We start from the raw sequence: 13,538 nt of genomic DNA, 5'->3' as shown, positions 1-13,538 counted from the left end.
GCTTTAATAAGGTTTAATGCAGGGATGGAAAACTGCAGAGGGAACCATTTGAACTCAAGCACTGTCATCTGTGGTGATGCTGGGAGCAGTAGGCAGTGGCACCATTTAGGTGTCCAACAGCAGAAATCAAATGCCTTCTGTTTCCAAGCCCTCATCATTAATTTAATTAACTCCTCCTAGGGGTTTGAAAACTTCACTGTCAACACAATCTTGGAAAATTCATGCTTTACAGAAGGATGGATTTTGATTTGTTTGCAATGGGCTTTAGGACAGCTTCTCTTTTTAAATTAAAGCAACACATTGGTGAAATTTGACCCAGTCCCATTTCTTAAATATATGTGTGTCTCAGAGCTTAAGTTTGACAGTTATGTCCTTTTTCAAAAGATGCATGTTTTACATAGCAAATATCTGAAGAAGAGAGAACTCCAAGGCTGAACAATCAAGGAAGCCTAAGGAACTCTAATTACTATACCTTTAAAATCTATCTTATTTTGCAGTTTGTGATCTGAAATCGCCTTCAATGAGTGACTTTCTGTGGGGCCTAGAAAATTCTGGCTGGCTGAAGCACATCAAAGCCATTATGGATGCTGGCATTTTTATTGCAAAGGTAAAGTGTGTAAAATGAGAACAAAACTTGGAGTAACTAGATATAGAAAATGAAGACCAAATTCTCTGCTTGTGGGTAACTTCTGTTATGTCTTCAGTGATGTTATACCTGAAAAAAGCCCATCTTGCAATGCTTTGTGTATGAGGAGAGATGATTCTTAGGTGCTGTTGTGTCGATGTTTTTCTAAAATAGTAAAAATAATCTTGTGTTCTTTTGTACTGTAACCTCCACTAGCCTGTGTCTTGTTATGTCAGAGATTTGAATGTCCTTACTTTACTCCCCAACAGTGATTGTTACTGTTTCTTTCCCTGTTTGTGCTGCCTCCTTCACTGGTTTCTGGACATTTTCTTTGTGGAAGTGGTAGTGGTAATATATACATATAACTATATATAATATATATGACATTATATTATACTTAATATACAGCTACTGTGTTATCCCCCCTGAGTTATCAGGCAACCAACCAAATTCACCTCTTGAGCCATGGCCAACCTGTCTGGCAGCTTCTACTTTTATATACTTCAGAACTTTCCAAAACCAGTTTTGGTTTTAATAAGAAATTATTTCCCCTACTCCCTCCCAAAGTAATGTAGACATTTGTCATCTGCCAGCAGTAGCTTTAATTTTGTTACCCCCTGCCTTGTGCTCTGCTTCAATTCTTATTTCTGAGATTACAATATTTTATTCATGTGACCTACTGCACACAACTGTACAGATAAAATTTCATGGATTTCCCTCCCACTAACTCCTTCACTAACTGCTTGTTTCTCTTGCTTTGCTTCCTTTTTCTCAGTAGGCAAATGTATTTTCTTACCTGAACAGCAACTGTGCTGTTATGAATACACGTATTATTACTCCCAGCCCTACTACTTTTCATTAGCTCATAGAAATATGGTTATTTACATTTGTGTTGCCACTTTTTCCCCAGTGGCTAGTCTTATTATCCTTTGTGATATGCTTGCTATCCTAGTGCCTTCTCAGACATGCATTTTGACCCATTTGTACTTGTACAATTCTCAGTTCTCAGTTCTTGGTCCTCTGCCCACAGGGTTCTATTCTGGTAGAATTTACTTGTCTCTTGAGATAAACATAGATAATTTATTATTATTCTTCATTCCTTATTAAGCCCAAATTTAACTTAAATGTTTTTGGTTTGTTTTTTTTCTAACAGTATATTTCCTAACCTACTTTATTTTCTACTTCCTAAATTTAATTCTCTTTAGAAATGACAAAGGCCAAAACCCTTAGGATAAAAAAAAACAACTGCCAGCCCTCAAGTTCTATAAATAATACAACACCACACTCTGGATAACTCAGTACAATTTCTTCTTTATGTGTTTATGTATAAAATGGATTCCTCTCTCCCCCGTTATTACATTAAAGATACTGATAAAAATTTACTTATTAGATGTGGAAGTTTCCCACTACCACAGGCTTCCCCACAAGCCTTTACAGCATGTCATCAGTGCAATGCAGTGTGCTGCAGTAATGTCCAGGATAGTGATGGCATTGGGAGCAGACATTGCCCTTAATGACATTACCATCAAGATGAAAAATTAAGAACTATATTGCAAGTATGGCTATTCTTTTAGAGGCATGTAAGTGGCATGAGATGTGTTGGAGCATCTGAATCTGCTGTAGGTGGTTGTCTGCTCTGACAGATTTATTTTAACTGGAAGGAATCCCACATCTTCCTGTAGTGGGCCATAAACAGGTAATTCTCAACGACCATATTGCATGGCCTGGGGTGAATTAAAACTTTTCAAATTAGAGGAATAATGCCGATTTTCAAATGAGACGAATAACACTCAACTTTATTTACTCTCTGTGGTAGAGTAACAAATGAATGAGCTTTCCCAGTTCCCAAATTATGGGAACTCTCTCTATGGCTCTTGTTTCACTGTTTCTCTCTTACCATTGTCTTCCTCCCTGCTTGTGAACTTTCTGACTTTTTCTGTATCCTTAGGCTGTGGCTGAGGAAGGTGTGAGTGTGCTTGTTCACTGCTCTGATGGCTGGGATAGGACAGCACAGGTTTGCTCTGTAGCAAGCCTTCTATTGGATCCATATTACAGAACTATGAAGGGATTCATGGTAAGCGGGTTTTTTCACAGAGCAAATGACCTATGGCATCACCTAAGATGAAAACCTTTGCTTTTATTAGGAAATAAACTGTCGTTAAATATACCCTGGTTTTGTTTTGTTTTGTTTTTTAAGTAGGAAGGAAGGTTTCTATATGTTCATGTAAAAGTCTCCCAATTTTTCTATGAAACATTATTCAAGGTGGGGGTCAGTTGGCCACCTATGTTTGATTTTCTTTTTTCCCCCTAACCTTGATCAAGAAACTTCCTCACAGCCCAAAGAGCTTTTGTGCAAGCAAGAATTTGTATTCATTTGCAGTGAACATTTTAATTTTGAGTGTCAGAAGTGTGTCTTTTCTAGACGTTCGATTGCAATGAGCAACTATATTGGAAAATCTAGATGGAAATGACCTGGAAAAAACTAGGTCAATCAGCAGTAGTAAAGCATCTAGAAGTGGTTATCAAGTTACTGGTCACATGTTCAAAAGATGTTTGAGACATTTATAAGTTCTATTTTAGAAAGCAATGAAACAAGATATTTGAAGTTGTGCTGAAATACTGGCACCCTCTCTGCATCTGTGAAGTGCTGCTTCCCTGAGATGGCAAGCAGTGCTCATCACTCATTATTTTTCTGTTAATTCTGAAAATTATTTAGGATTGTAATATTCCTTGCTCACATCGTTCTTGCTTGACACCTTTGTGCTTATTCTAAGAATTAACAGGGATTTCAACACTGCTTGTTTACACTGCCCTTCTGCCTGCTTCAACATGTCAGCTCCATTCCACAACATTGAATGCAATATTCTCATTTTAGGTGTTAATTGAAAAAGACTGGGTTTCCTTTGGTCACAAATTTAACCACAGGTAAGGCAGTGCAAAGGTTTTCGTCTCTCTATATATGCATATGTTTATGTAATCTGTATCTGTTGTCATTCCAGTTCTACTTCTTTGCTGCCTTACAAAACATAGCAACACAATGCCCCAGGAAACTGCCATACCCTTTTCTCCAACTATACAATTTAGCTGCCTGGAAAAGTTAGATTGAAATATTTCTATAGATGCAGTCCAAGACTACTAAGGGGAATCCTGCCTGCTGATCTTGCAGTTGCTGTGAGCATTGAGAGGTCCATGTGAGTAGTGTGTATTTGGCTTGCAAAATCCCTTTGGACTCCAACAGATCTTCTAGTAATGCCAAGGCCCCCTACATAAGTCCCTGTTCATCAAAGAGACTTCTGCATCTTCCAAAGTGATACTTAATCTTAGCCATGTCTGTGAGTTATCTATTACATAAAATATACTCTTCCTGTTACACTCTGTTCTAAAAAAACCAGCAAGATCTGCTCAGAAATGTCAGGCAAAATGGAAAGTCATTTATTAGTTAGACAAGTTATTTTGAACATTGATACAATGCTATCCAATAAATGCTATAATGTAATGAAAATGTTTGAAGACTCAATGTATTTAAACATGGATACATTTTCACATTTTCTTTCTTTCATTACTTTATTTTTATTTTCTGTAAAAATTAAAAATGCAATTTTTATATTGGGGGTTAATTACTTTATATTGTTTTATTTGAATATAAATTAGTTATAGTTTAAAAAAACCAACAAAACTCAGAAAATCTGTGCATCTTCACAGAACCTTTGAAATTCCGTTAGGAATTACTACATTTAATATGATAGTGTCAGTTTTTTATGATTATCAGTGGTAAAAGGTATTATGAAATGCAATAACTACTGATAGCTTTGGTTTGCTGTGCAATATTGCTGTATTTTCTTTGATGGTAACAGAAGTTTCAATTTTAGATATTATGAAATTCTACTCTGTCAGCATGTGTACATATGAATGCACATACATCCCCCAACTCCCCCCACCCCCAAGCAGAATAATTGATTGAAAATGCCTCTTCCTATTTTGTAGACTTACAAAATACGTTTTACTTCTACGTGTTTTTTATTTTCAGGCTCCTTTTCTTCATTGCAAGTGGTTCCAAGAGGCATTTTTATACACAGAAACTTTCATATTCACTTGACAATCATAGTAGCATGTAAACATATCCCCCTTCCTAGAAATTTCACCAAGAGAGGGCAGCTTTAACCTATTTTCTGCTGAGGTTATAATGTAGCTCTCCTGCTCAGTTTTCTGGTTTGGGGAATAATCTACTATTAAGAGAATGTCTTAAGACACACTTTTGTCATTAAGTCATTGCAGCCATTCTGATAACATATGTTACTGGGGTACAATTTATACCAATAGTATTAAAACATGGCTATGCAGCAGCCAGCTTTTTGTAGCTGTAATGTAACAAGACAACCAATAAAAGAGGCTTTTTCATTTGTAATTCTGCCTCCCTTCTACCTCATTATTCTTGCATCATTTTTGTAAGTAAGAATATAGTAGCAGTTGAGGTTTTAGAAGTGAATGCTTATGACGTAACTTGCACACTAAAAGTGAGGGGTTTGTTTTCCTTAGAGTTAATTCAGTTTTCTTACAGGATATAATTGGATGTATCTTGTCTTGTTTCAGGTATGGCAATTTAGATGGAGATCCAAAGGAGATATCGCCTGTTATTGACCAGTTCATTGAATGTGTTTGGCAGTTAATGGAACAGTTTCCTTGTGCCTTTGAATTCAATGAAAGATTCCTCATCCACATACAGCATCACGTCTATTCTTGTCAGTTTGGGAATTTCCTGTGTAACAGCCAGAAGGAGAGAAGAGAGCTGAAGTATGAAAAATGTTTTCTTTAGTAGCATATTTAGTAGTAGTGGTGTATTGAGCAGTCAGACATTCTCCAGTTTGCATGTATGTGTTTCATAAGGCACAGGGTACCTGTTGTCTTCTGGCAACACAGATTAATACAAAAAAAAGTTGATCCTCTGCAATGTAGCTCTACTGGGAGTATAATCCATGGTGTGTGACAGGGATTAGTGAAAACTGACAAGAGCATTATGCCGTCAGCCTTGTGGGCCTGCCTTTACTGCAGCCCTGACAAAATACAAGCCAAGCTGGCTCTATAACTCCAGTATAAAATGATAGTAACTCTAGTTTAGTTCTCAGTTTAAGAGTTACTGCTCCTCTGTGTTTTAACCTGTCTTTGGATCTCATGTCAGGAAATTTTAGTCCTGCTCTCTTAGGTACCTCCTTATGAACGGCCTTTTTATCTGGTAGCCCTCCCTAGGACCCAGTCAGCAGACTGTCCTTCTGCTGTCCAACCCCAAAGCAATTATAAATTAATCTACCTGCCCTGAGGCCCAAACAAAGACAGCATCTTCACTTCTAGCAGTGCTCATGTTTTATCTGCTTCCCAGGGCCCTGGGCCCTCGATACATGATGATATCCATTGCTTTTCTCAAGCAGCCTGATCATGTCAGCAGTAGCAATGAGAGGAAGGTGCTGATTACTGCTGGCTGCTGCCATTTGGTCCCTTTCACTGCTCAAATGCAGAGCAGCCACAGTCCCTTTAAAATCAAAACCTTCACAGATCACCACATTCCAAGACCTAACTGTGTAAGAAATTGCAGCTCAGTGGGACAGGAGAGTTTTTGAATGTGGGGATCCCGGTGGTGCAGAGATCAATCCGAAAGCTAACTTTATGGAAATGATCCTCTCCATCTCATAAAGGAACCAGTCTCTCCACCTACTCTCTCTAGTTGTTTTTCTTTATGGGAAATGGATCAGATTTTGCTTTTAGTGACCAACAAGAGAATATGAGTCTCTCTTTCTCTATGCTTGTAACTAAAGTCTAATTCTGTTAAGGAAGCTGATTGTAAACTGGAAGTATGGAGGACAAGAATGCTGCATCTAAGTTTTAGCTATCTCTGAATTGTAATAAAGGCTTAAATGTATTTTTATTTAATGCATTGCTTTTCAGAATCAAAGAACGAACATATTCATTGTGGGCTCACTTGTGGAAAAATCGTGCCGATTACCTGAATCCCTTATACAGGTCAGACCACAGCCAAACCCAAGGGACCCTGCACCCACAGATATCTCCATGCAACTTCTTGTACAAGTAGGTAGAATCACTTGCTGCTGGGAACTGTAGCATGGGTTAGTACAAAACAGAATGCTTTTGTATTGTATATAAGTATTTCTTGTTCTATAAGGCCGTTTATAGAGAGATGCAGTATGTTTGTTCCTAGTGTGCTCATAGTCGGCCAACACCTCTGCACCATTCCACAAGAGTATTAGTCAGAAAAGAAGCTTAAGATTAAAGCTATATTGATAGCTGTGTGTCCTAATTTCATGGTTACTCACTTCTTCCACTGAGAAATGCCTCTTTCAGTCCTGTTCCTGTCTGTTGTTTCTAAATTTACAGTTGCTTTAACTTCTTCCACTCCAAGATTTTGTGATGCTAGTTTGGACCAATTGTTGTCAAAAGTAAAAAGGATTTTTTCAAGAAATCATATTATTTCATTGCTAAAATAAGTATTTTGTAAAAAAAGCCCCAGACTTTTCCTATGTTGTTATATCAGGTAAAATGAAGTTAAGTTTTTACTGATATTTTTCAAAATATAACAAAATGCCATCACATTAGAAATATTACTATTGACATTCTGAGGTAATTAATTGTGCCATTAGTCTTAAAAATCTTTGGGAGAACTTCAATAGAAATTCATTAAAACTGTCATTTAAGTAAAACTGATCAGTTTGTTTTCCAGTTGCAAGTAATAGCACCTGTTAAAAAATCAATAAAAATCCTAAATGAAACTTAATTCTTTCATGTCTACTATACAAGGACACATCCACTTTAAAACGATTTAAAAATAGTCATTAAGTGTATTCTTTGGGATAGTGGGATTTATAAATGAAGTACTGATACAGCAGATCCTCCAATGGATAAGTAATCCTGTTGATTTTAATTGAATTACTTGGGTGTGTAAAGATTTCCAAGCATGAGCTATCAGACGATAAACTTAAGGCAGAATGTGATTTAAATAGCATTGGGATAGGAATAATAAGCCACTAAGCAGCATGCACGTGCTCCAAAAATATCTGTCAGCTACTTGTCCAGACAGCTGCAGCTGACAGCAGGGCTCGGCTACTTAACCTGTCTGGTGAACTGGTTACACACTCAGGGCCTGCCTGTGGCCTTACTGTCAGCAAGGCAGGAGGAGCACCAGACTACTACAGAATTTCAAAGTTGAGTTCATGGGAAGTTGAACAACAATTGAGAACTACAAATATGGAAAAACTGTCTTTACCATTGTCTATTTTATAGGTACCATTGCTCTAAAGTCCATAGTGTAGAACAAGAAAATAATACCAAAAAAAAGCCTGTGAAATTTTGCATTCAGTGAACTTTTCTCAGTTGTGATCTAAACTACATTCACCTTTCTTTCTATTGTGTATCAGAATTAGTTTGAGATGCCTATGTCCAGATGCCTGTGAGTTGCACCTTCAGGATGGAGAAAATGCAAATAAACCCTGAACCTTGCTAAATAGTCTATGAACTTATGTGTATGCACTCGAATGATGAATAAGCATGGATAGATCATTTAGGACAATATGTTGTCTTGGTGGGGGGAAAAAAAGGTGTGTTCATTTAAGTCTCATGAGGCTGCTTCACCAAATGGGAAAATTCATGACCTTTCCATCAATTCCAGGTTCTGGAGTGGTATGTACAACCGCTTTGAAAAGGGGCTGCATCCTCGACAGTCAGTTACTGATTATCTGATGGCAGTGAAGGAAGAAACTCAACAGCTGGAAGAAGAGCTGGAAGCCTTACAAGAGGTAATAATCAGCTGAGCCTGATACCCCAGACTTGGTAACTGATGATAAATGAAACCCAGCTCCACATGCTGCAGAGTCCCCTACATATGACATCCTTTTCTGGAAGGAGGCTGCTCAGCCATCATCTTTGTTCTCAGATAAATTATTGTGAATATTTTGCATTTAAGACACAAAAGTGGACTCTTTTGCTTTAAGGATCAAATTTTACCTGTGTTGGTGCACAAGTATTACTGAAAGTAAGTTTAATCCTTCTGTAACTCAGAGGGAATAGTAGCTCAGAAGAATGCTCTAATTCAGCATTGGGTTGTGACAAATTGTGTATTTCTCATACTCCATAAATGCAAATAGTTTTAAAGGGTGAGTTGGGCTCTGAAAGGTTTTTTTTAAAGAAAAAGAGCAAGGAGTGTAAGAAGATTTCTGGGCCCTAAATATGTCCCTGTTTCCTTTATTTCAGAGATTGGCAAATCTTCAGAAATCACAATCAGGTAATAATAAAGTCAAGAGTAAGCAACAAGACCGAAGCAAACAGTTTGGACTGTATACTTCCAACAACAGCTTAGCTAACACTCCCCAGGAGTACAGCAATGATCTGAAATCATTCCCATCCCGGAGCCCTTCTCAAGGGGATGAAGATTCTGCCCTGATTTTGACACAGGACAACCTGAAAAGCTCTGATCCTGACCTCTCAGCCAACAGTGATCAGGAGTCTGGTGTGGAGGACTTAAGCTGTAGGTCCCCAAGTGGGGGTGGCTGCTTGCCTAGTGAAGACAGTGGCAAAGACTCTGATGAGGCTGTATTTCTGGCAGGCTGAAATACCTTAATGGCAGCAAGGATCCAGATGATGTAAAGTTTTACAGTCTGGAATGACATCTTTTCACCAGATGAAGAATGGAAGTGGTCTGTGGCCTAAAGAAATAATCCAAAGAAAGGGAACTGTGCAATTGTGTAAGTAAAGATCTAAGCAGAACAAGTTATTACTAATTTTAAGACATAACATTAGAGAAAGGTAATATCTGCTGTTACATTTCATTAAGCCAATATGGTGGTTGTTTTACCAATGCTGTACATAATTATTCCTTGCTCTGTACATTCCCATAATTATTTATTGGACAGGATAATAGTTCTTTTCCTAAGATGCAAAATTCCAATGTATTCTCTTACACAAGGTTGAAGATGTGTTACTGTTAGCCGCACTGGTGAAGCAGACAAAACTTATTTTTATAGAGCTCATTAGCTTTCAGACATATTATATGTACTCTTCACTCTTTTCTTCACAAGAGGTTCAAACCATTATTTTGCATATTCTCCTACTAAAATCCTTTACAGCAAAGTAAAACTAACAAATAGACACCGTGGCTTAGGGGAAAAATGAAGCTTCGATATTGAAAAAAAATCCGTTAATAAGCAGTTGCTGCTGCTGCATCTGAATGCATCCCATTTGTACTCAATTCTCAACCACTGTTGAAAGTTCAGAAGTTTCTGTGACCAAAACTTCAAGGAATATAACAGTGCTCACACATCTTTTGTGATAAAATACCCCTTTGTAACAAAATGTACGAGGCAGTTTACTCTTGCCTCTTTATGTTTTGTTAACAAGTTTGTTTACCCTTTGTTTACCCTTGTTCCAGACCACCTACATAAGATATAAAGGTAAAATTTGAAAAGTGATAAAATCCCCAATGCTTCTATCTATTTTCCTACTTGAAAATGTTTTATTTGAGTGGGAGTGAGGTATATACACAGTGGAGAGAATAGAGAATATCAAATCACTTACAGAAATTGCTTACAAAAATATCACTCTGAATTAGTAAGTAAATGAAAGCTATGCCCATAAAGCTACTGTTAGAGAGAATATTTCTTCTAAATTTTGTTCTTCAAAATAAACTAACCATAACCAAATGCTGGTTTTTATCCTCACAAAAAAATTCCCTCTTAGTATTTGCCAACCTGAACAGAGCATGGCAATACTAATTTAAGAAAAGGACTGATTCACCATTCACCAGAAAGTTTATTCTCATTTAAGAATTCTGATATTTTTAAGAATAGGAATCATAGTTTTCATAATCAGCAGTTCAGAAGTAAACAACTAAAAAATGTTTAAAATTTGGAATGTCTTGAAACTTACTAAAAAGTGCCCGGCCACATTAGGCAGCAACTTTTTCAAGTTGTTTTTTTTTGTTTGGTTTTTTCTAAATTTTATTTAAAGCCAGCAGTTAAAAATATAATTAATATGGCTGCTTTTACCTGCTTGGAGACAGTGCAGAATTGAACTCTAGTAGAGCAAAGTGGTAGTAATGTAAGTTTACTTTGATTGCATTTCACACTACATCAAGTACAGACCTACAGAAAGAACTGTATTATATAAATATACCTCAATTTAGCATCATTAGATTTTCTGCTTTTTCTGGAATGGCTTTTCATTCTGTTCTGTGAACATGTTATTAAAAGTGACTAGGTAAACTTCAGTATTATTACTATCCTCTGAAGGGAGCTGCTGTCTTTGAACAAATAATTCTTAACAGCAAGGCTTATCTTAATGTTATATTGGAAAGGCCAGAATCTCAATTTGATAAATTGATATAGCTCAAATTCAAATAAAAGCAACTATAAATTATATTCTGTTGAGAATCTAGCCTTCTGGTTTTTAATCTTTATGAATTTTTAATAAACTAAAGCCCTGATTTTAACTGCACTTTTAAAAGTGTTCCGTATTTTGAACATAGCCTGTAACATTTATGGCATTAAAGAAAACTTTGAATGGGTTTTCTCAAACTAAAGAAACATGCAGCAATGAAAACAAAACACACAAATAAATCAGTTTAAAATGGGCATTGTTATTGTAAATCTTTAAAATGTAAAATTGTATATGATGATATTGTGTTCAACTAGACAGGTCTAGAAATAAATGAAGAGCAAGAACATACTAACATTTTCTTTATTAAGCCTTCACTTAGCAGCCTTCTGTGATGTGTCTTTTAGTCCTTGAAATTTTGCATTAATTACTACTGCTTTCATTGTTCTCTATGTATTTGTGGCATTATCAGGCCAATGAGAAACACCTTCAAATAAACACTCAAGTGCTATGAAATGTTATTTCACACCAGTGAATGAAACAAAGGATTGCTTTCCTGATTTTTGTAATAGAGTTCTTCATTTACTCAAGAGTCACTTTGTCACTGAGATCAAGGGATTCTTATATCTTCCCTACTGCTATACTTGAATCCAGTAGTTGCAGTTGTGAAGGAATCCACAACTGGTAACTAAAAAAACTGAGACTGTCACCAACAAATATACGGGAGCATGTCACACCCCTTTATTTCTTTTCTTTTAAGAAATGCAAAAAAAAAAAAGAATGAGAAGACTTCTCTATTAACTTCTTAAACTGTTTTCTTGTAGCCTTTTTGCAAATTTGGCCCTCTGCAATAACCCCACTGCAATTTGAAATAGGACACAGATGAATGTAAGTGAACTGCTGAAAGGCCTCACTAGGTTCAGGTTGCTGTTTAGTATCAAAATGTGCCTCAAAGGGACACTGAAGGCATTAGCAAACAGCTGAAGCCTTCTTTACAGAAGATTACCATCTGAAGCACAGAAGGAAAACTGTTTGCCAGTTGCTTTTATTGGTAACTATACAAGAAACAAATGTGGTAAACTGTTAATGAATTCTAAAAGGCTGAGAAATAAAATTAATCAGTTGGAGGGCACAACAACACAGTATCATTAAAAATAAAAAAGGAGAAACAGAAAGTAAAAGGAGGAAGACAGGGAAGGAAAGCTCTTTGTAAAATCAGCAAGTAAGGCAGGGAGCCACGTTCTTTGAAGACAGAGGTAAGCCAGGGAACAGGTTCACAGCATGAAAGATGTTTAATGACACAAACCAACAATTAAACTTCAGCAATGAAGTGGAGATAGCCTTTGCAATGAAGGTAAGAATGCCATCACTATTGACCAGCTTAACTTAATGCTTTTATGTGGACACTACCCTGGCCTGCACACAAGAGCTCTCAAGTAGATCACAAACACAGCCAAGGCTGGGGGCTGCCTCTGGGTGCAGGCTGAATGCTGAGTGCAGCTTTTAGGCTGGCTGGTCACCCTTACACTCCAGTGCAAGAGACAGTGACTGAAAAATCCCCCAAGGACAGGTAAGTCGCTGACAATTCATTTGGGAAGGGAAGAACATGTGCTGGATGAGTTTGAAGTAGGTCAACTTACAATAGTACTAAGACATGTGCCAAAGATCTAGAGCCAAGTGTACTGCAAACTCTGAATTCAGAGAGGTGACAGTGTGGTGATAAGAAGATAAAATAAACATTCAAATTTACTTATATTATTTAAATTGCCAGTAAAGCACCTGAAACCACCAAATCAAATAATGTTAAATGTTAAAATAAAATGTATTAGTCTTCTAATATAAATCAACGTGTAAAAAAGCTAATGAAACCTTATAGGTCCACCACAAATACAATCGAATTCAGGCAAGGACTAAATGGGTTGCTAAGGTTATTCAGATTAATTTATTTCCTTTCTGAAGACTAAAGACCACAGTTCTTTATGTTGAGGTATTCCCTTATTATTGAAATATAGGCTCTCTTGATAGCTTATTACTGCATAGAAACATGATGTCAACAGGTATCTGACCAAAACAAGGCATTCTCAAAAGCCAGATATGCAATGCAGGTTTTCAAAGCCCATTTTAGTGAAGATAGCTCCAAGAACTGCTGCTGTTGAAATAGCTGAACAGGAAAAGCTCAGACCACTGCAAGTGAAGATAAAACGTTTGTCCTCGAGTACTGTACTGCATCCACTTCCAACACAATTCTGTATCCACTCAAAAAGTCTTGCAATGCCCAACTGTATCTGGAAGTTAGACGACTACAAGATATATTAAAATCCTAAAGCCTTTATTTGTAAATTTAACACATTACAATATTTAATGTTCAGAGTAATTAAGGCTGTGATACTTGACTTTGTTGTCTGAGTTTTAACTGAGTTTTACCTGAAAGTCTCTTAAATGTCTATTTTATAAAAATTTATTCTAGTATTTGAAGGGAGTAGTTGGAATTTGGACATGTATAAAACTCTGAGATTTCTAACTTCGACATTTGGTCCAAGTC

General features: G+C 36.7%; 1 protein-coding gene across 1 annotated transcript in view; it reads left to right on the top strand.

Annotated features, from left to right (window-relative positions):
- Window positions 1-11,512, top strand: part of MTMR7 (myotubularin related protein 7) — a 41,541-nt gene extending 30,029 nt beyond the window's left edge. The window contains exons 8-14 of the mRNA XM_014873453.2: window positions 498-607; window positions 2,574-2,699; window positions 3,501-3,550; window positions 5,216-5,416; window positions 6,563-6,703; window positions 8,298-8,424; window positions 8,879-11,512. Coding sequence (XP_014728939.1) covers window positions 498-607; window positions 2,574-2,699; window positions 3,501-3,550; window positions 5,216-5,416; window positions 6,563-6,703; window positions 8,298-8,424; window positions 8,879-9,235 — 1,112 coding nt within the window. The 3' untranslated portion in view covers window positions 9,236-11,512. The remainder of the gene's footprint in view (window positions 1-497; window positions 608-2,573; window positions 2,700-3,500; window positions 3,551-5,215; window positions 5,417-6,562; window positions 6,704-8,297; window positions 8,425-8,878) is intronic.
- The last annotated feature ends 2,026 nt before the right edge of the window (window positions 11,513-13,538 follow it).

This window comes from Sturnus vulgaris, chromosome 4 (genome assembly GCF_052056855.1).
Source record: "Sturnus vulgaris isolate bStuVul1 chromosome 4, bStuVul1.hap1, whole genome shotgun sequence".
Classification (NCBI taxonomy): Eukaryota; Metazoa; Chordata; class Aves; order Passeriformes; family Sturnidae; genus Sturnus; species Sturnus vulgaris.
Note: the sequence above shows the minus strand (reverse complement) of the source record. Positions and strands in the feature narration are given on the sequence as shown.